The sequence below is a fragment of the Tupaia chinensis genome, unplaced genomic scaffold (assembly GCF_000334495.1).
Source record: "Tupaia chinensis unplaced genomic scaffold, TupChi_1.0 Scaffold000028_1, whole genome shotgun sequence".
NCBI lineage: Eukaryota > Metazoa > Chordata > Mammalia > Scandentia > Tupaiidae > Tupaia > Tupaia belangeri.
In genome coordinates, this window is record NW_006159458.1 from 5,714,985 (window position 1) to 5,735,542 (window position 20,558).

The following is a 20,558-nucleotide window of genomic DNA, read 5'->3' on the forward strand; positions in this document are numbered from 1 at the left end:
CGGGTGGGGGGCCCGCCGCCTGCCGCTGCCTCGCTCGGCGTGGGTCCCGGGGTAGGCGGGGCCCACGCAGGGCCCGGCTGGGCCCACAGCAGGGCCCTCCGCCCTCCGCCACCTCGCTTGGTATGGGTCCCGGGGTCCCAACGTTTTCTAAGAAATGAATGTTAGTATTGAATATACATGATTTAAAGCTATTGTGTAGATGTTCTGTGTGTACTGCTTCACTCAAGTCTATTTTTAAATACTTGTTCTCTGACAAGTGATGCTGTCCATATTACCAATGCAGCCTCTACTAAAGTGACCAAGCGATGCTGGAAATGAGCTTTGGTAGTTGCCTCTGCTTCAGTGCTATCAACTACTAAGGAGGGGGTTAGAAAATTCCTCATGCTGAAGGGGAAAGCTATCTAAGTAGTAAGAAAAATCTCTTATGTTCCAAAAGAAATCTATTGGGTTGTCAGGAAGACACGATACATTTTTACATAGAAAAACAGAAAAAATATGTCATGACTTTTCCCAATAATAGGTAGATGAGTGGAAGGTTCAGACAATGGGCTGCTGTGTCACAAGTCTGTTCCTGAAACGTTAGCTCTTCCAAAGACATGTGCAACCATCAGAAATTTCTCATTCAAGTACAATTAAAAAAAAAAACACTCTATGGCCCTTGGCCACATTTGTCTTATTGCAATATTCATGAAGCTTTATTGGGAATCTTTTGTGGAATTAAATTTATTTGGAAATGCTATTGTTTTACTGGACAAAAGAGAGAGAGAGAACTTGTTAAATGAACATGCTAAAGGATATAGCCAATCTATAATGAAATCCACATGTAAGGAATGTTGAAAGAGAAAAGCACTTTCCCTGCCTATTCTAGCTAGTGTCAGGAAGAAGTCATGTGATGCAATCTTGCATCAAGTTGGACAGAAATGAAATATCTGTAACTTGACAATCTGCCTCTAGAGTCTCCTTCCCACTGCCTCACAGTCATGCTCAAGAGTGTATTGTCGTGGATTAGAACTTTTCTGACAAATATGAATGCTTGGATTGTCAGCAAAATGGCAAGTACAAGCATACTAAGTACTTGACTAGTAATAATTCAGTTTTCAAATCCAATGCCATTTAATTATTTTAAACATTTGCTTGAAAAGTCTGTAACTTTTATGAGATGCATTTGGAACAAAACTTCAGGGCCAACGTATGAGCTGATAGTTAAGGCAGCTGGATCACACATGACCAACTGTGCAATACAAGTCCCAGATCTGGCCACTTGAGAAATACTCTAGGTGTGTGTGTGTGTGTGTGTGTGTGTGTGTGCCCCAAATCCCAACAGTAGGAAGAAATGGAGAATAATTGCAGCATGACCATTCCTCATGGTAGAGGGGAGGACATGATCTTCTCATTTTCCCTCTCTTTCTCTCGCCAGTGAGTGTACATGCCCTCTGGCAAAATAAAAAAAGAAAAAAAAAAAAAAAAAAAGAACAGAAGTCTGTTGATTGTAAGATTTACTTATAAAAATAGTAACTGAAAATTATCTTTCTTCTCCCTTCTTCCTGTCAGTCCCTCCAACACACACATAATTTATTCTAAATCAAATATTAACTATATAATACTTGTTATTATAGGAAAATTAGTTAAGCAATGTGGAAGGCTGCGCACCAGTGAATATCGCTGGTTTCTCAGAGAGCAAACAATTACACAATGCCAAAGGCCATGATTGGTTCCCCTTCAAAACCTCACCTTCAAAACCATACTCTGATGTGCCACTTCCCATAGCAAATTGGTGAGCTTAGAATCCCTCAGATTTGTATATCTGGCACCTTATGATTGGTCCACAAAAGCAACCAATCATAACCCACCTTCTACAATCCTTCATTAGCATATAGGACAACCAATCACCGCCCATCAACATGTATATAATCATGATCCCTGGCCCACAATCACCAGACGACCCTGAAGACCCTGAAGAGTTGTAACACTGTGACATCTCCAGAAGACCCTGAAGAGTTGTAACACCGCATCATCTCCAGACAACCCTGAAGACCCTGAAGAGTTGTGACACCGTGTGGTCTCTGGACGACCCTGAAGAGCTATGACAATGCATCATCTCCGGATGACCCTGAAGAGTTGTAACCCCGCATCATCTCCGTGTTGTAACACTGCGTTGTTCGTCCCGTCTCTCACTCCTTCCCTCAGGAAACCTGTTTGACTGTCCCCAGGGTTGGGACAAAGCAACAATAGGAATCTGTGTGGTCACCATATGGGATCTGGCTCCCTTAACCACCAGGACATGGGACTGGCCCAACAATGATATACTAAACAGAAAGTGTAATCATATTTTATTTAATGGAAAAAGGGAATATGATGTAACATGAGTGAAAGTGGGGTATAAATGGTTTATAGAGCCTCAACTTTGAGTGAAATATGCTTTAAAAAGACTGATACTTTTGGTGAAATTTCTGGTTGATGATATTTCACTAATTTATTATTTTCTTTTTTCTACATTTACATATTTTCAAAACCATTTACAATAAAAATGTGATATTTAAATAAAAAGGAAACTTATGTAGTAAATTGACACTAAAGTGTTTTATCTAGATTTTTAAAATGAGATATAAGACATTATATTACTTGTGTATTAGATGCATCTTTCTTTGACAAGCAGAACTCTGGATAATAATGATAGTCCATGCTTCTTGTGTTCATAGCCATTTTGACTTTCTTCCTTTGTTTATTTTAAGTTTTGTACACAGAAAAGAAGAGAAATATGAAAATCTCCCAGTGTCACAGGGATCTTCAGTACATTTTTATCCCAAAGCAAAAATTTCAGATGTCACAGCACTGTCATTATCTCTTGACATACCTCTTGGTTTCCATATCGTGACTCCTCAGTCCAGTGGAATAACTATGTCAACAATGGGACCATTGACTTCTAAGTCTACGATGAAAACCTATTCCCTAGAAGAAGTCAGCTCAGGTAAGCAAAATATGAACCAAATATTTTTATACTATTTTTAAAACATATATTTCAATAGATTCTTTACATGCCTCCCAGCCAGAAACAATATCTTATTATTCATGTCCAATAATGCTAACTTGTTCATGTCACATAAAAAGTAACTCGACTATAGTCATCATTGATCCTGGAATTAGCTCCTTAGATTCAAGCCACATAAATGCATGTGCCAAAATATGTCATCTTAAAGCTAGCTTAAGTTATCAGGATGATTTCTGGGTTGATTATGAACATACCCTAGAACTACTAAATATTTAAACATTTTAAGGTAAAGGATTAACTGCCCTTTTTATGAATGGTACCAGAAAGATTAAGTAACATTTTGCATATTTTGTGCCTTGAATTATGGCTTAGGAGAGGATTAAATAGATAACAGAAAGGAGAAACATAGAATAATAAGATCACAGTGAGAAAAGAGGGAAACATTAAAAAAAAAAAGAAAAAAGAAAAACTTGGAGGAAACAGTAGTCTGGTAGGAAGAAGTGAAGTTTTGACAGTTTCAATAATGGACTCAACAATACCAATACTGTAGGATGTTTGCTTCTTACCATGTTTAGGGAACTGTGAAGGGTATATTTTCATGATTACTGAAAACACCACTGTCCTTGGAAACACAGGACCTTCTGTTATTCTATGCCTACCATGCAAGGCATTGGGTAAAGTATGTTGCTTCTCTCAGTCTCATTTTGTACAACTGTGAAATGGGGACTAACATATAAACTTCATAGGGCTATGAGCTTGAGATATGTAAGAGTAGCACCTAGCACATAATAAGCACTCAATAAAAATTAGTTGTAAATCTCAATATACCTATAAGCACCTTCTTTTAGTGTAGCTATTTTTCAGGTTTGTGTTTCAGTTGCCAATCAACTAGTAAGTTTCAAAACTGGTAGCACAAATGCTCCCCTGACTATCTGTTGTTTCCATTGTCTTTTCATTTTCTGTAGACATTGATTTTTAGAGAGATTTTTTGCTAAAGGGCGTGCACACTCACCCTACTCCCCGGGGGGATGGCCAGATTGCAATCCCTCCTCTGGAAATTTTGGGCATGCACCACATGCACCCGGCATGAGTTTTAAGCTGCCACATCTGGGACTTGAACTGTGATCAGCCACATGGGAGTCCAGCGATGTAACCATTAAGCCATTTGCTCATCCCTTTCTGCAGACATTTATAGCCTGGTTGCCTCTCATCTATATTCATTTTGTTTCTGGTATTTTCCTGACCTTTGACACAGTGTTATATGGATTTTGTCCTACTGCCATTATAGTCATATTCCATTTCACTGTTTATATGACTAAGGTAATTTACCAAAGAAGCCTCCGAAGTTTACCGTAACCTTTAGCAATGACCAACCTGTATATACTTAAGAATGTAAATATAAATTTTGGATCCAGGAAAGGAAATTGTTGCATTCTTTGGCATGGCATCAATCATAGCATATAGTCTATACTGAGGTTAAACTGTAAAGGCTCACAGTATGGGGTGGGGGAGGGGACAAAATACAAAGACTTTTTTTACAAGGTAACTGCTGAATTGGGATGTGGTCTTCTCCGTCAGTGACTATAGCTTCTGCTGCTGTAGATAGAGATCTGGGCCCACTGAAACTTGTTGCATCCAGTCCATGGCTATCTGTTGTTCTAGCTGAAATAACAACGAAAGGGACAGCCCCATAGCCTCACGATTAATGGAGACAAATCCCATTTGGTCAGCTGTGGTTTGAATCTCAGTCCTGGTGGCTTGGAAAAGACATTAAATACATGTGTGTGTGCCCAGAATCCTAACAAGATAAAGAAATAGAGGAGAAGGGATTGTGGTGTGATCATGCCCTATTAGGAGGTGTCCTTTCTCTCACACATGTGCACGCTCTCTCATCTGTCTGTCTGAGGAGTACACACATCCTCTGGAAATTAAAACAATGAAATAATCTAGAACCAAAATTATTGTGTGTTATTTTCTTTTGAAAAATTCCTTTTGAAATACAAAGGTTTTCACCCCTCAAGATGAATATTAAGAAGCCTGCTGTATGGGACCAGCAGATAGCATGGTGATTAAGGTGCTGGACTCCTACATGGCTGACTGTAGTTCAAGTCCTGGAGCCAGAGGCTTGAAATTCACGTCGAGTATGTGAGTGTGCAGGCCCAAAAATCTTGGGAGGAGGATGGAAGGGAAGGGGTTGTGATGTGGCCCTACCCCCTAGAGGGGGTGGTTCTCACCTTCCCCTCTCCCTGTCTCTCTGTTTCTCTCCAACAAGTGCACATGCCCTATGGCAAAAACCTTAAAAAGTTATAAAAAAAAAAAAAAGCCTTCCGTATACTTTTCCCAAAGGTATTAAAAAAAGAATTATTTACGTAATTTTGTTTATTATTATTCTTTCTCAAAATTTATTATATGACATATGTGTTCACCAGAGAGACAGAGAGAGAGAAAGTGAAAAGCAGGGTGCCAGGCCTGGAACTTGAGCCACAGTCGGCAGTACAGGAGTCCAGCTCTTCAATCACCATGCCACCTTCTGGCCCAGAATTTAAGAATTAAATACTTAACTGGAAATGAATTGCCTTAATTCCATGTTTCTTCTCAGCAAAATACTGTGAGAAATCCTTCTTAAGACATGCGGTTTTATTCCTTTATATCTTTTACCTTGCTTTGGTTTCATTAAAGATATTAGAATCTAAAATAAACTCTAGACTGTCTTAATCCTTTGATGATTTTGGACCCAAGGCCACATTCATTAAAACCCTGTACTATAATAATAACTATCATTTACTGCATACTAGCTAAATGCTAAACGCTGCCAAATACTGACCTAATTATCACCAATCCTCGTATCTCCTTATACGAGGTAGTAGCATTCTTATTTCATATTAAAGAAAAAAACAGAAACTCAGAAAGTCTAAATCCTTTGACTTAATATAAGGGGGGAGTTTCAAAAAGTTCACAGAAAGGATCAGCTTAGTAGTGCAGTGATAAAATACTGCCCAAGAGAAGCCGGATCCTGCATGATAACTGAGGTTTGAATCCCCTCCAGTCAGCCGGAAAGAGTCCAGGTGCATACAAGTACCCAAGATCCAACAGTCTGGAGGTCTGGAGGAAAGGGACCATGACCTGACTGGACCCTGTGGATAGCACTCATCTTTTTCCCACCCTCTCTCTCAATCACTCTTTTGTGTATGTACTCTATCATGAATAAAGAAAAAAATATTTTTAAGTTCCTATGAAGATCCTATTCATGGATTTCAAAATTTTGGGGCACTAAAATAAACTCATACTTTACTGACATTTTCCGTGAAATTTTGGAAGTGCCATTGTACGTGGCAGAGTTGAAATGTAAGTGCAAGTTTGTCTAAATCCAAGACATTCTCTTCCCACTTGGCCCTGATGCCTCTTCGCAGACACATCGTTAGGTTTATCTAGCACAGTTCTTTCTGCACAAAATCATGAAACTTATTTTATATTTGAATCTTTCCAAAAATTTTGAGAGTAAACTTCTACAAGGATACTAGAATCTAATTAACCGTCACTTTGTCTTTCTAATAAGATATTTTAGTTAGAGGAAGTTTATGTTTTTATCTGGCAAAAGAACTAGCCATGGTCAGGAGAGGACTCCTTTGAGGCTTTAGTTTACAAGTAGCAATTGGAAGAGTACAGCCAATATGAAATATAGTAAGTCTATATATATATATGTGTGTGTGTTTTATATATTTATATTTATATATCACACATCCAAATTTAACAGACTCAGATGTTTTACCTACTCAAAAACCGATGATGCTTTTTTTTTTCTTTTTTTTGGAGAGGTTTTTGCTATAGGGCGCATGTGCTCGCCAGACAGATAGAGAGAGACAGAGAGACAGAAAGCGAGAAATCACCCCCCGGGGGGATGGCCACGCTGCAATCCCTTCTCTGTTCTCCTCTCAGGATCTTGGGCACGCATGCACACACGTCCAGCATGAGTTTTAAGCCACTAGGTCCGGGACTCGAACCACAGTTGAGTACATGGGAGTCCAGTGGCATAGCCATTACGCTAACTGCTGGTCCCGATGATGCTTGTAGTATACCAAATAATCAGTAAGATAGTCATTGTGCTGATCCTATCATTGATATTCTAAGATAACTGAGAAAAACCTTTAGGAGTTGAAGATGGTACTGAAACTATTCACTTAATGGTACTTTACAGATTTTGCTTAAAGCTTCGATCTATTCTCATTGGATTTGACAGTGACAATAAAATGTACAAAAAGTATAGGTTTTTGTTTCGTTTTGTTTTTAGGTTTTTGCCATGGGGCGCACGCACTTGCCAGAGAGAAACAGTGAGAGGAAAAGTGAGAAATCATGCCCCAGGGGGAATGGCCACACCGCAATCCCTTCTCATCCATTCTCCTACTGGGATTTTGGGCACATAAGCACATGCACAGTGTGATTTTCAAGCCACCACGTCCAGAAACCTGACTGCAGTCAGCCATCTGGGGACAGTGCCTTAGCTATCACACCACTTGCTGGTCCCAAAAAATAAAGTTTAATAGAAACAGGAAATAAAAAAAATGACTTTTGGCTTCTTTAATGTCCTTTTAGTTACTTCTCTCTTGGTTTCTTTCCTCTTTGGTTTCCCTGAAAGAACTCAGCTTTATTCCAGAGAAACTGCCTGAGATACCTATGATTGGGGAAGGAGAAGATTATTTCCTTTCTTTGTTTGGGGATGCAAAGAAACTTATTCCACACTCAGACTACATTGAGAAAACTTATAAACACTTTTCTACAATTCTTGAAGAAGTTGGCCAATCTACGTCCAGGTACACATTCTGTTTGTGTGTACGCTATTTAATATCTTTCATTGGGGTAGGACCAATAAATCAGTAGAAAATAAAGTTCTTATCTATTCTTAGATTTATGAGCTCAGCAAAATCCCTAAGCAATTCATTGCAATATAACTGTTTCATGTTCTGAGCAGTTAAAAGCAATTGATACAACTTTTTAGAAAGTCAAATAAGAAATATTAAGTCTTCAGAGATGCCAGAGAAAACATCATCATTACCTAATCTCTACAAATAGAGTCAACTCAATTATCCAAGAATGTGTTTATTGGTGGTGAATCATTCTGATGGGTCTGACATAATTTTTTCTTCTGTTATAGTAGGCTCTTGAATTTAAGACAAGGTAAATTAACTTCTTTTTTAATCTCATTGATCCATTTTTGTGGCTGTTAGTGTCTATGGCAAAAGGAATTGACCAGGGAAGAAAGTTGATACCAGGAGTAAAATACAAGAGTTGGCACATCTAATCATTTAACTTTGCTTTACTTATTCCATGAACAACGGACTGAATCGTGAAATGTTGGTGATAAACACATATTGATAGAGGGTATTAGAGGACTGAAAGAAGTTGTTAACTAGAGGTGAGGGTCAGATATGAAGGAAACTTTTCCTTTTATGCTGTTTCCTAAATTCAGTCACTTATGTCCTATTACCACTTAACTGTGGAAAGTAAGTGTTTGCTCAACTGTCTAAAAATATCTTATCGAGTCAGTCAGTACCTGCCATGTTACTATTTGGGGCAATTTTTTTTTTCAAAAAGAATTAACTACGGTTTTAAGAACTTATACTCAGGACATGGAAGACTTGTAGATAGGTGAGCATTAAAGAGAGGCAAATAACACACCTAGGGTTCAGAGAAAGGAGAGCTTGGCGCAGCAAGCTCTCTTGCTGGGGATAATCTGTGAAGATTCTATAAAGACACTGTTATTTAGATAAGACTTTAAAGAACAGATGAGTGTTGGATATACAAATTTGGAGTGTGTTAGAGCATTCTTAGATGATTCATTTTCAAACCTACCTACCCTATTAAAGAACAGATGAGTGTTGGATATACAAATTTGGAGTGTGTTAGAGCATTCTTAGATGATTCATTTTCAAACCTACCTACCCTATTGGATTACCTGGGGAGCTTTTAATGTCCTGAATGGAATCTCAGACTTTGACTTAGAATCTCTAGTGATAGAATTGATCATCTAGGGCCAGCAGGTGGCATGTAAGTTAAGGCACTGGATCCCACATGGCCAACTGCATAGGTCAAGTCCAGGACCCAGCAGTTTGAAAAATTGTGCTAGGCACGTGTGCATGCATGCCCAAAAATCCCCAAAAGAGACTGGAGTAGAAGGGACTGCACTGTGGTCATTCTGGATGGGGATGATTTCTCCTGTCTCTCTTTTTCTCTCTGGTGAACATATGTGCCCTATGGCAAAAAAACACAAAAACAAATCGAAAAAAAAAACTAAAAAAAAAAAAAAAAGAAATTGGGTATCCACTTCCTTATCTTTTTTTAAATCCCAAGATTATTCTAATGCATATCCAGGGTTGAGAGCAACTAGCCTACAGCAAAGGATTATCATAAACAAAGAAAGACAGAAGCGCTATGATCAGCTATGAAGACTTTTATAGTACAGTTTCTTGAAGAAATGCATGAAGAGGTCTAACAGAGTGGTAGATGGCAGAGTTGGGGACAGATCACAGTGAGCCTTGAACTCGGTTAAATAATTGGCATCGCCATGGATAATAGGAAGCAATGAGAAGCCCTCCAACAGCAGAATGACCAGTTGTGATTCAGAACAGTTAATCTGTGGAATTCATAGCATGAATTCATGTTAGATTTTGTCAAATGCTTTTTATGCACTATTGAGATGAACTTTTTTTTTCTTTTTTTCTTTTTTTTTTTTTTTGGAGAGGTTTTTGCTATAGGGTGCATGCGCTCGCCAGACAGACAGAGACATAGAGAAAGAAAGCAAGAAATCACCCCCCAGGGGGGATGGTCACGTCGCAATCCCTTCTCCTCCATTCTCCTCTCGGGATCTTGGGCACCCACGCACATGCGACCGGCGTGAATTTTAAGCCACGGGGTCCGGAATGCTAACTGTGGTCGACTACGTGGGAGTCCAGTGACATAGCCATTACGCTAACTGCTGGTCCCAACTTTTTTTTTTTTTTTAATGGTAATCTCGGACTCTTACAACAAACCTCAGTTGGTTATGTTTATCCTTTTAATATATAATTAAACTGAGCTTATTAATATTTCATTTCAAACTTGCATCTATGTTTGTGAAGAATATTAATTTGTAGTTTTATTTTTCTGCAATCTGTCTGCTTTGCTATCAGAGTAATGCTCATTTCAGAATGAGTTGGGAAAACTACTCTCTTTTCTTTCATTTTGTGTAAGAATTGTGTAGAAGTAATATTATTTTTTCCTTAAGTGTCTTATAAAATGGATCAGTGAAGCTATCTGAGCCTTGAGTTTCTCTGTGGGCAAGTTTTTAAACTACACATTCTATTTTTAAGTAGATATCGGGCTATTCTGGTTATTGATTTCTTCTTAAGTGAATCTTAGGTTATGTCTTTCACTGAATTTACCTATTTCATCTAAGTTCTCAAACTTACTGGCATAAAGTTGTTCATAATATTCCCTTACTTATTTTTTAGTATTTGCAGAATCTGTACTGCCATGGTCTTTTGAGTCTTTTCTTTTTCCTGATCTGTCTTATTAGAGATATTTCTGTTTTATTGAGCTTCTCAATCAATCAGTGTTTGGTTTCATTGATTTCCTCTATCAAGTTCTCTGAGTCTTCCCAAATTTTTGTTTAAAAGCAGAAAAAGTTGTGGGGCTGGCTCTGTGAACTAGTAGTTAAAGGAGTCAAATCCCGCTTGGACAATCATAGTTTGAACCCCAGCCCTGGAGGCTTGAATACTGTGCTGGCACATGTGCACATGTATATGCATGCCCCAAATCCCTACAGGATGGAGAAATGGAGGAGACCGAGGCATGACTCTGCCCCATTTTAGGGTGCTTTCTCTCTCCCTCTCTCTCTCTCTCTTTCTCACTGGCAAACGTACATACTCTTTGGCAAATAAAATAAAATCAAAACATAACACCACACTTCCTCATCAGCACATACCCTTCCCCCAACTGCAAACACAGATGCCAACTTGTATAGAAAATGTTAGGTAGATATATGTTGGAAGAACTGAAACTCTAAAGACAATTTTAGTAAACTACAATAGCAAAAACCTGAAAGCAAACAAATATCATGGAGCTATCAAGGAGAATCTAGCAACTAGATAAATCAGTGCTTAAATAATGGAAAGTTATTTTAGAACATTACATAGCCATGTGTCTCTTCCAGTGTCTTTTCAAATCCAGCCTTGTAGAAGCTACTGACTGGAAGACTAGAACATCACTCCCCACTCAGCCAATCACAAATTACAAGCGACATAGCCATTACGCTAACTGCTGGTCCCAACTTTTTTTTTTTTTTTTAATGGTAATCTTGGACTCTTAACAACAAACCTCAGTTGGTTATGTTTATCCTTTTAATATATAATTAAACTGAGCTTATTAATATTTCATTTCAAACTTGCATCTATGTTTGTGAAGAATATTAATTTGTAGTTTTATTTTTCTGCAATCTGTCTGCTTTGCTATCAGAGTAATGCTCATTTCAGAATGAGTTGGGAAAACTACTCTCTTTTCTTTCATTTTGTGTAAGAATTGTGTAGAAGTAATATTATTTTTTCCTTAAGTGTCTTATAAAATGGATCAGTGAAGCTATCTGAGCCTTGAGTTTCTCTGTGGGCAAGTTTTTAAACTACACATTCTATTTTTAAGTAGATATCGGGCTATTCTGGTTATTGATTTCTTCTTAAGTGAATCTTAGGTTATGTCTTTCACTGAATTTACCTATTTCATCTAAGTTCTCAAACTTACTGGCATAAAGTTGTTCATAATATTCCCTTACTTATTTTTTAGTATTTGCAGAATCTGTACTGCCATGGTCTTTTGAGTCTTTTCTTTTTCCTGATCTGTCTTATTAGAGATATTTCTGTTTTATTGAGCTTCTCAATCAATCAGTGTTTGGTTTCATTGATTTCCTCTATCAAGTTCTCTGAGTCTTCCCAAATTTTTGTTTAAAAGCAGAAAAAGTTGTGGGGCTGGCTCTGTGAACTAGTAGTTAAAGGAGTCAAATCCCGCTTGGACAATCATAGTTTGAACCCCAGCCCTGGAGGCTTGAATACTGTGCTGGCACATGTGCACATGTATATGCATGCCCCAAATCCCTACAGGATGGAGAAATGGAGGAGACCGAGGCATGACTCTGCCCCATTTTAGGGTGCTTTCTCTCTCCCTCTCTCTCTCTCTCTTTCTCACTGGCAAACGTACATACTCTTTGGCAAATAAAATAAAATCAAAACATAACACCACACTTCCTCATCAGCACATACCCTTCCCCCAACTGCAAACACAGATGCCAACTTGTATAGAAAATGTTAGGTAGATATATGTTGGAAGAACTGAAACTCTAAAGACAATTTTAGTAAACTACAATAGCAAAAACCTGAAAGCAAACAAATATCATGGAGCTATCAAGGAGAATCTAGCAACTAGATAAATCAGTGCTTAAATAATGGAAAGTTATTTTAGAACATTACATAGCCATGTGTCTCTTCCAGTGTCTTTTCAAATCCAGCCTTGTAGAAGCTACTGACTGGAAGACTAGAACATCACTCCCCACTCAGCCAATCACAAATTACAAGCAGGGGTCTCCAGTCACTTTCCTCTGAAGATAAATGGGAAGGCTTACCAGGAAGAGAAAAAGATAACTGTTAAAGGCTATGTGATAGCATGTTATCGGCCCACCTTTGTGCATTTCTGTGTATTATGTGAAGTATTTGCCTGTAGCTTTAGGTCTTATATCAAAATGAAGGCAAATGCAGTGCCCTGATATAGACAACTGTTTTCTTCAGATGAGCAAATTTATGCTACTTATGTACATAAAATTAAAGACTTAAAGATTCACAAACATTTTGCTTGAATAATGAAAAATTTTTGAATATTGATTATCCTACATTTTCAACTATATGTATGATAACAAATGAATAACTGAGCTATTCTAGGTTCCTACCTGTTTAAAAACAAAAGTCAAAATAGTTCTTACCTTCCTGTGCAGAAAAAGTAAGCCTGAGAAACCAAAATGGCATTCTGTCAAAAAATGAAAATATCCCAGGGAATTCAGCAACAGTAAGATGAGGATGACATCAGGAATTTCAAAGGGGTAAAATGCTACATCCATAATTTTGTAAGAAGCATAATATAATACAAAAAGAAAAAGAAAAAAAGAAAAGAGATTTACACAAATTATTCCAAAGGGAGTCTCTACAATGCAACGAAAGTATGAAGTGGGGCCACCATTTTGAAGGGGATTTGGTACTGCATGTCAAGAGGTTCTGTGTAGGTGTTTATTTCCTTATTCTCATAATGCCTCAGAGAGGAAACACTGTAACAGCCTGAGATTTGGAGCCACTTTTCTCCTCAAAACAGTTGCCAATTTGAAAGCAGTAGTAAGAGACTGGGAAGTTCATCAGAGATGTTGGCAGGATCACAGGACAAGGTGAATAAAAATTGGCATTCAGGGCTCGTGGAGAAGAGGATTATTGATAAACACCCACGGCTTTCAGTTGGAACTTCAAAGGGCACATTCTAAGGCTATATTCAAAATAGACCAGTCTGTGTCTAATCATTTCACACCCTGATTTAATTAAAGTGGTTTGTTCTCAATTTAAATGCCTACCAGAGCAAAAATAAATCTTCTCTGGAGTGAGAAAATATACAGAAACTTAATTTACCTTTACTGTGTGTGCGTGTATGTGTGTGTGTGTGTCTGTGTGTTTATAGACGCATATTTGTTGTTGTTGTTGCTTTACTTACACTGCTAGGTACTAAATCAGAAATAACTTGTGTATGAAAGATAAAAGTTGCCCCAAAACCAAGATTAAAAATGGACACCAGGAGCCAGCAGGTGGTGTAGTGGTTAAGGCACTGGATTCCCACCTGGCCAACTTTACAGTTGGAGTCCCAGACCCAGTGGCTAGAAAAATACACTGGGCATGTCCGCATGTGTACCCAAAGTCCTGAGAAGAGGATAGAGGAGAAGGGATTGTAGCGCGGCCATCCCCTTTTGAGGATGATTTATCACTTCCCCCTCTCTGTACCTTTCTGGAGAGCACAGGCACCCTATAACAAAAACTAAAACAAAAACACCAGAAACAGGCATAGGAGGTCCAGATATTGTGGTTATCTGATGGGATTTTCAAAAAACATTCTAAGTATTCAAGAAAATTGACTAAAATATTCAAGAAATTAAATGATATTATAAAAAATTTTAGCATAAACCTGGAAACTAAAAATAATAAAAAGCAAGCTCTACAGGTAAAAAAAAAAATTCCAATAACAGAAAATACTATTTCAGTAGGTGGGTTTCATGGTACATTCGATACTGCAAAAGAGAAGATTATTGTATTCTCAGAAGAAAATTTCCAGACTGAATCATAGAGAAGAAGGTTAAAAATAAGCATGAGAGACAAAAGTTTAATACTTTTCATTGAAGTCACTACAGAGGAGGGGGAAATCAAGGTAAAACAGGAGTCGTGGAAATACAACAGAGAATTTTCCCAACCAATGAAAAACACCGAGTCAAAGATTCAAAAGCACAACCAACTCCAAACAGGATAAAACATAGAAAAATAAACAACTTAGGTACATTGTAGAAAAACTTCTAAACCATAGGAAGACATAAAAAAATTAAAATCAACCAGAGGTCAGAGATAATTATCGTCAAAGAAACATCAGAAAGACTGGTTGGCAATTAGTTTATTAACAGAAATATAGAAGACAGACACTGGAACAAATCTCCAACAAGGACATTGGGATGAAACTATGGGCCATCTGGACAGCATTTCTGACAAACTTATTTTAAAATTTTAAGAAATGTGTTCTAGCTTTTAATTGCTGCCATAACAAACTCCTACCAAACTAACAACTTAACCTAAGATGGACAGTATCCATTCATCACCACTCTGTTCTTTCTATAGGGCCTAAATCCGGGTTGGCTCAGCTAATTTCTCTTCTTAAAATTTCACAATTTTGGGGTTGGCAGGTGGTGTGGTGATTAAGGGCCCTTGACTGCCACATGGCCAACAGTAGTTCGAGGCCCGGATCTGGCAACTTGCTTTCTTATTTTCCCTCTCTCTCTCTTACTCTATCCCTCTCTGGTCAAATTAAAATAAATAAATAAAGTTAAGTAAAATGATTCTTTAAAAAATAATTTCATCATTTTGGGGCCAGCAGATGACATACCGATTACATTACTGGACTCCCACATGGCCAACCACAGTTTGAGTCCCAGACCAGTGCTTGAACATCACTCTGGGTGTGTTTGCATTTGTGCCCAAGATCCTGGGAGGAAAACGAAGAGAAAGAATTGTGGCATAGCCACCCTCTTGGAGGGTGACTTCTTACTTTCCCTCTCATTGTCTCTCCAATGAGTGCACACACCCTATGACAAAAACCTCTTCAAGAAAAATTCACAATTTCAAAATCAAGGTGTCAGACAGCTGGGCTCTTACTTGGGAGCTCTGGGAGAGAATCTGCTTCCAAATTCTTTGAGGTGGTTGGCCAAATTCAGTTCTTTGTGGTTGTGGGACTGAGGGGCCCATTTCCTTGCCAGCTGTTAGCATGGGCTCTGTAACTACTGAAGACCTCGCTGCAGTCCTTGCCTACGGGCCCCTACAAATCAGAGCCAGTATTAGTTTCTCAGCTCTTTCTCATGCTTGCTTTTTCTCTGACTTCCCTCCGCACCCTTCTTCTACTTCCAGCCAGAATAAATTTCCAAATTTTAAACATTTGTTTGATTAGATTATGTCCATTTAGATAATTCAGGATAATCTGTCTATTTTAAAATCCATACCTGAGCCAGCCCATTGCTTGATGGTTAAGGCAACCAGATCCTATGTGGCTGTCTGTGTGGTTCAAGACCCTGACTGGGCAGCTTGAGAAGATGCTAGGAACGTATGCATGAACACCCAAAAACCCTGAAAGGATGGACAAATGGAAGAGAAGCAATTGTGGCGTAACCATTCCACAAGGGGAATGCTTTCTCATTTCTCTCTCTCTTTTCTGTTAGTGTAAGTGCTCTCTGACAATTTTTTTTAAATCCATAATTATATTTGTACTTGCCAAGTCCTTTTGTGAAGCAACATAATATATTCACAAGATTTAAGAATTGGAAATGGACATCTCTGAGCAGTAATTCTGCCCCCTACAAAGGGTAAAAGTCCCAAAACAGTTATCATAATATTGAAAAAGAAAATGAAACACTTGTCCAACCAAAATCAAGATTTAATATAAAGCAGCATAAACTAAAACCATTCGGCAAAGGCATAGGACTGACAGCTTAATGAACAGAAGAGAGAGAATGCCTTACAATGGCAGAAACTTGCTATGTGATAGATGTGGCATTATAAATCAGTAGAGAAATAATGGACAATTTAATAAATTGGCTAGGGAAATTAGCTACTCATATGAAATATACATCCATATATTATACAAACAAATAAAAGCTGTGAAAAGCAAATTCTTAAAATATTTGAAAGAAAATGTAAGAGTAGGGAAATTTGTTTTTTAAATTCGCCAGAGAGTGCATGTACTCTCCAGAGAGAGAGAGAGACAAGGAAAGTTGAGAAAGCACCCTCCATGGGGAGTGATCACACTACAACTTTTTCTTCTCCATTTTTCTTTCCTTTCAAGATTTTGGGCACATGTATGTCTGTGCTCAGTGTGTTTCTAAGCCACTGGGTCTGAGATTTGAACCACAAGATCAGCCATGTGGGATCCAGCCAGCTTAATCACCATGCCACCACTGGCCTAGAAAACATTTCTTACGTAGGACACAGAAACTGTAAAGAAAAATATTGATAAATTTTATCACAGTAAAAATTTCAGAAGTTCAAATTATAACGTAAGAGTCATCATAGATGAGATTTTTTTAAAAAAATCTTGGCTCTTCTTGGCTCTGTAGCCAAGTGGTTTAAGAAAACTAGATCCTACATGGTTGACAATGTTTCAAATCCCAGACCCAGAAGTTTTAAAATATACTAGGCAGGTGCATGCGCATTCCCTAAATCTGAGAGGACAGTGATGTGTAGGAGAAAGGATTGTGACGTGACTATGACCTATTGAGGGCTCTCTCTCTCTCTCTCTTTGATACGTGCACATGCCCCCTGACAATTAAGAGAAAAAGGCCTCCTTTTGCAGATAGTATGTACACATAATGAAACACCAATATATTATGAATACTAAGTCAATTATAAAAGTGCTAAATGAGCCTGTAGAAAAGTGAACCATGTGATAAGAGCAGGCAATCCACTGAACAGGCAAAAAACTGAGTGGCCAATATGAGTCTTACTCAACTGCACTGTAATCAGAGAAAAGCAAAAGAGCACTGAAATACCATTTTGTACTCATGCTGTCGAAAAATAAAGAAGTCTAAAAATGTGAAGTATTGGTGAGGATATGAGGAATCAAGAAAAGGAAATCCCACATGTGCAGGCAGAGTGAAGCATGCAGAGGCTTGAATTACACTCTTGAGAAATATTCTTTAGGGTTGCCCTGGAAGCCTGAGGTAGGAAGAAGGGGGAAAGGAGATAAAAGAGGCTGAAAGATTACACAGAGCCTTGTTCCCATGCTGTCAAGTTTACGTCTTCTCTGGGAGGAAATGATAAGACACTGAAAGATTCCCAGCAAGGAAGTGGCAACGTCATATCTGGATTGTATGAAGATTGCTCTGAAAGCAAAATGGAGAAAGCTTGGGGGCAAGACAAAAGTTAGGATGCTGTTGTGCTATCACACAGAGATGAGGAGAGCCTAATGAAGACAGCAGCCATGGGGATAGGGAGGTGACGTAGAGAGAAGACACTGAGGCATGTTATATAGAATCACTAGAACTTGGACATGGGTTAGGCATGAAGGATGACAGAGAAGATAGGGAAGTTTCAGGCATAACCAACAGTGCAAATGATGCATTTTCTGGCAGTGCACAAACACCAGAGTGTATAAAGGATTTAAATAAGTTGAATGGTTGAATCAAATCTTGTCAGATCTTGCAAGCTGAGTGAAGCAAAAGAGTCAGCATTAGCATTTACTGAGCGTTCTCAAAGTTGGAAATTAATCTTTTAAAACCTGCTTTCTTCTCTATAAAGTGAACTAAAATGAGTACCTATATCACTTGGTTGTTGTGAGAATTAAATGTGATAATCCAGTGTTCCTTGTGTATTTTTTTATTGTGACTTTTAATAAGAAATATATAGAAATAGTTCAATGAAAATTCTGTATAGTATTGTGATAATCAAGTGAGTTACTATGAATTCATAATGCCTTCACTGAAATATTTGGGGACTACGTATTTCCAAATTCAGAATTTTAGAAATTTTTAAAAAGTAACATACTTAGAACACATACTACGTAACATCCCACGAGGGCATAGAGAAGTATACAAAAAGAAAAAATCAAACAGTCTTTCCACGGAAAGAAATATGAATATTTACACAAACCAAGGATGAAGACTATAAATAGCCTCACCTCAGGTTTCTTTTTTTTTTTTAATCAGGTTTTGCTTCAAACATGTTTAAAAGATATTTTTTCCCCCAGAGCCTTTTGGATTAGAAAAGAAATGGATAAGAAAATTGTGAAGCTTGGGAACCAGCAGTTAGCGTAATGGCTATGTCGCTGGACTCCCACGTAGTCGACCGCGGTTCACGTCCCGGACCCGGTGGCTTAAAACTCATGCCAGGCACGTGTGCGTGCGTGCCCAAGATCCCGAGAGGAGAATGGAGGAGAAGGGATTGCGGTGTGACCATCCCCCCTGGGGGGTGATTTCTCTCTGTCTGTCTCTGTCTCTGTCTGTCTGGCGAGCGCATGTGCCCTATAGCAAAAATCTCTCAAAAAAAAAAAAAAAAAAAAGAAAATTGTGAAGCTAAATAAGGATAGATGTAGAGAGAGAGAAAAATAGCTGTAGAAATGTATATATCTTTTTTAAACTGCCTACCACATAAGTAGTATTGGTTATTATTAGTAGTAGAGAAACATCATATTTTATTAATGTTTCTTAAAATTATTGTTTTATTTAATTTATTATTATTATTTTTTAATTTGACCAGAGAGAGAGAGAGAGAAAGGGAACGTGGAAAAACAAGCCGCCAGGACCAGGACTCAAACTGTGGTCAGTCACGTGGGAGTCTAGTGCCTTAACCACCATGCCACTTGCTGGCCCCCAAGAAATACTTTATTTTTAAAATACTAGTCCCAACCCAAAAAAGTGATCGCATGGCCTACTAAGTAATATTTCAAATGCTGAGGGGTCAGATGGTGGTGCAGTGGTAAATGGGACACTCTGTGAGGCAATTCCACATGGAAAAGGTCTCAGTTCAAGTCTGGAGACCTCCCTGAGTACTCCAGGAACACACTTGCCCTTGATCTGGACTGGCCAATACTGAAGGAGGAGTGTGGTGTCAGAATCCTATTGGGGGTACTGTTTCTCTTTCTCTGTCTCTCTTTCTTATAGAAAATAAATAAATAAACAAACATAAATAAACTAAAAAGCTGATGCATAAGTGATTAGCCTAGCCCTTGGGACATTCTAAGCTCTCAACACAAGTTAGAAGGTAAAAAAATAGCATCTCGTGTTTGTATAATGTTTTCATTTTTAAAAGTTCATCACATAGTTGCTATTCATCTTCACAGTCTCTCTATTAGAAATAAACTGATTTAATTCATCTCTTGATTTAGTTTGGGGGGTTTCATGTCTCAGTGGTCCTAATTGTCTTAGTAAGAAATTTAAATAATCACACCTTTCTATGGCATTCATACATTGACACCTAAAACAAATTTTTGGTTTTCTTATTTTATCTGAAACAGATCATTTTATTGCTCAAAGAAAGAAACAGAGCTAAGAGATCAAGAAGCCTTTTTTTTTTTTTTTTTTAGACTGTGAAATAAACTGTTGCTGTGTGGTAATAGTACTTGTCCAATGTAATCTGCAGTTTAATAAGAACTTCTAAAGCATATTTATTATTCAGTTTTTAAAGTAGGTCATAGACACTTACCTGAAGGCACCTTATAACTTTGGGATTTTATTTTCCAGTTCTCTTGGAGACATTCGCATAGCCGAAGTGAAGGATATGTTTATAAAGCTCATTAATTCTTCCATGGACAAGGAACTGGAGATCGGGGATCATGTTCTCCAGCAAAATGTGAATGGACAAACGATTTCTTCATACCGATTTCTTCCAAATATCATAATGCAGGCCAGTTCCACAGTAACAGTGAGTACCAGATATAAATATGTAAGCTAGAATGGGAGAGGAAAACTTGTCAACCCATGGCTCATCATCAGGTGGTCTTCTCATCAGTTGATCGTGTATAAATGTAATGTTGTTGTTGTTGGCTAACTTGCTGCTTCGTCCATTTATAAGAATATAAATTAATATCCTTAAATTTCCACATATTTTTTCAATTTATTGTACTTTTTTTTTTTTTAAGGTTTTTGCCATCATGCACGTGTACTTGTCAGAGAGAGACAGAGAGAAAAAGTGAGAAGTAACCTCTTGGGGATGATGGTCGCACCACAGTCCCTTCTCTTCCATTCTCCTCTCAAGATTTTGGGCATGCACGCATACGT

At 38.1% G+C, this 20,558-nt stretch overlaps 1 protein-coding gene across 1 annotated transcript in view; it reads left to right on the top strand.

Annotated features, from left to right (window-relative positions):
• The window catches only part of LMNTD1 (lamin tail domain containing 1), a 50,727-nt gene that overhangs the window by 2,282 nt on the left and 27,887 nt on the right, over positions 1 to 20,558 (top strand). The window contains exons 3-5 of the mRNA XM_006140290.1: positions 2,733 to 2,968; positions 7,623 to 7,797; positions 20,022 to 20,202. Of these exons, the coding sequence (XP_006140352.1) occupies positions 2,733 to 2,968; positions 7,623 to 7,797; positions 20,022 to 20,202 (592 nt within the window). The remainder of the gene's footprint in view (positions 1 to 2,732; positions 2,969 to 7,622; positions 7,798 to 20,021; positions 20,203 to 20,558) is intronic.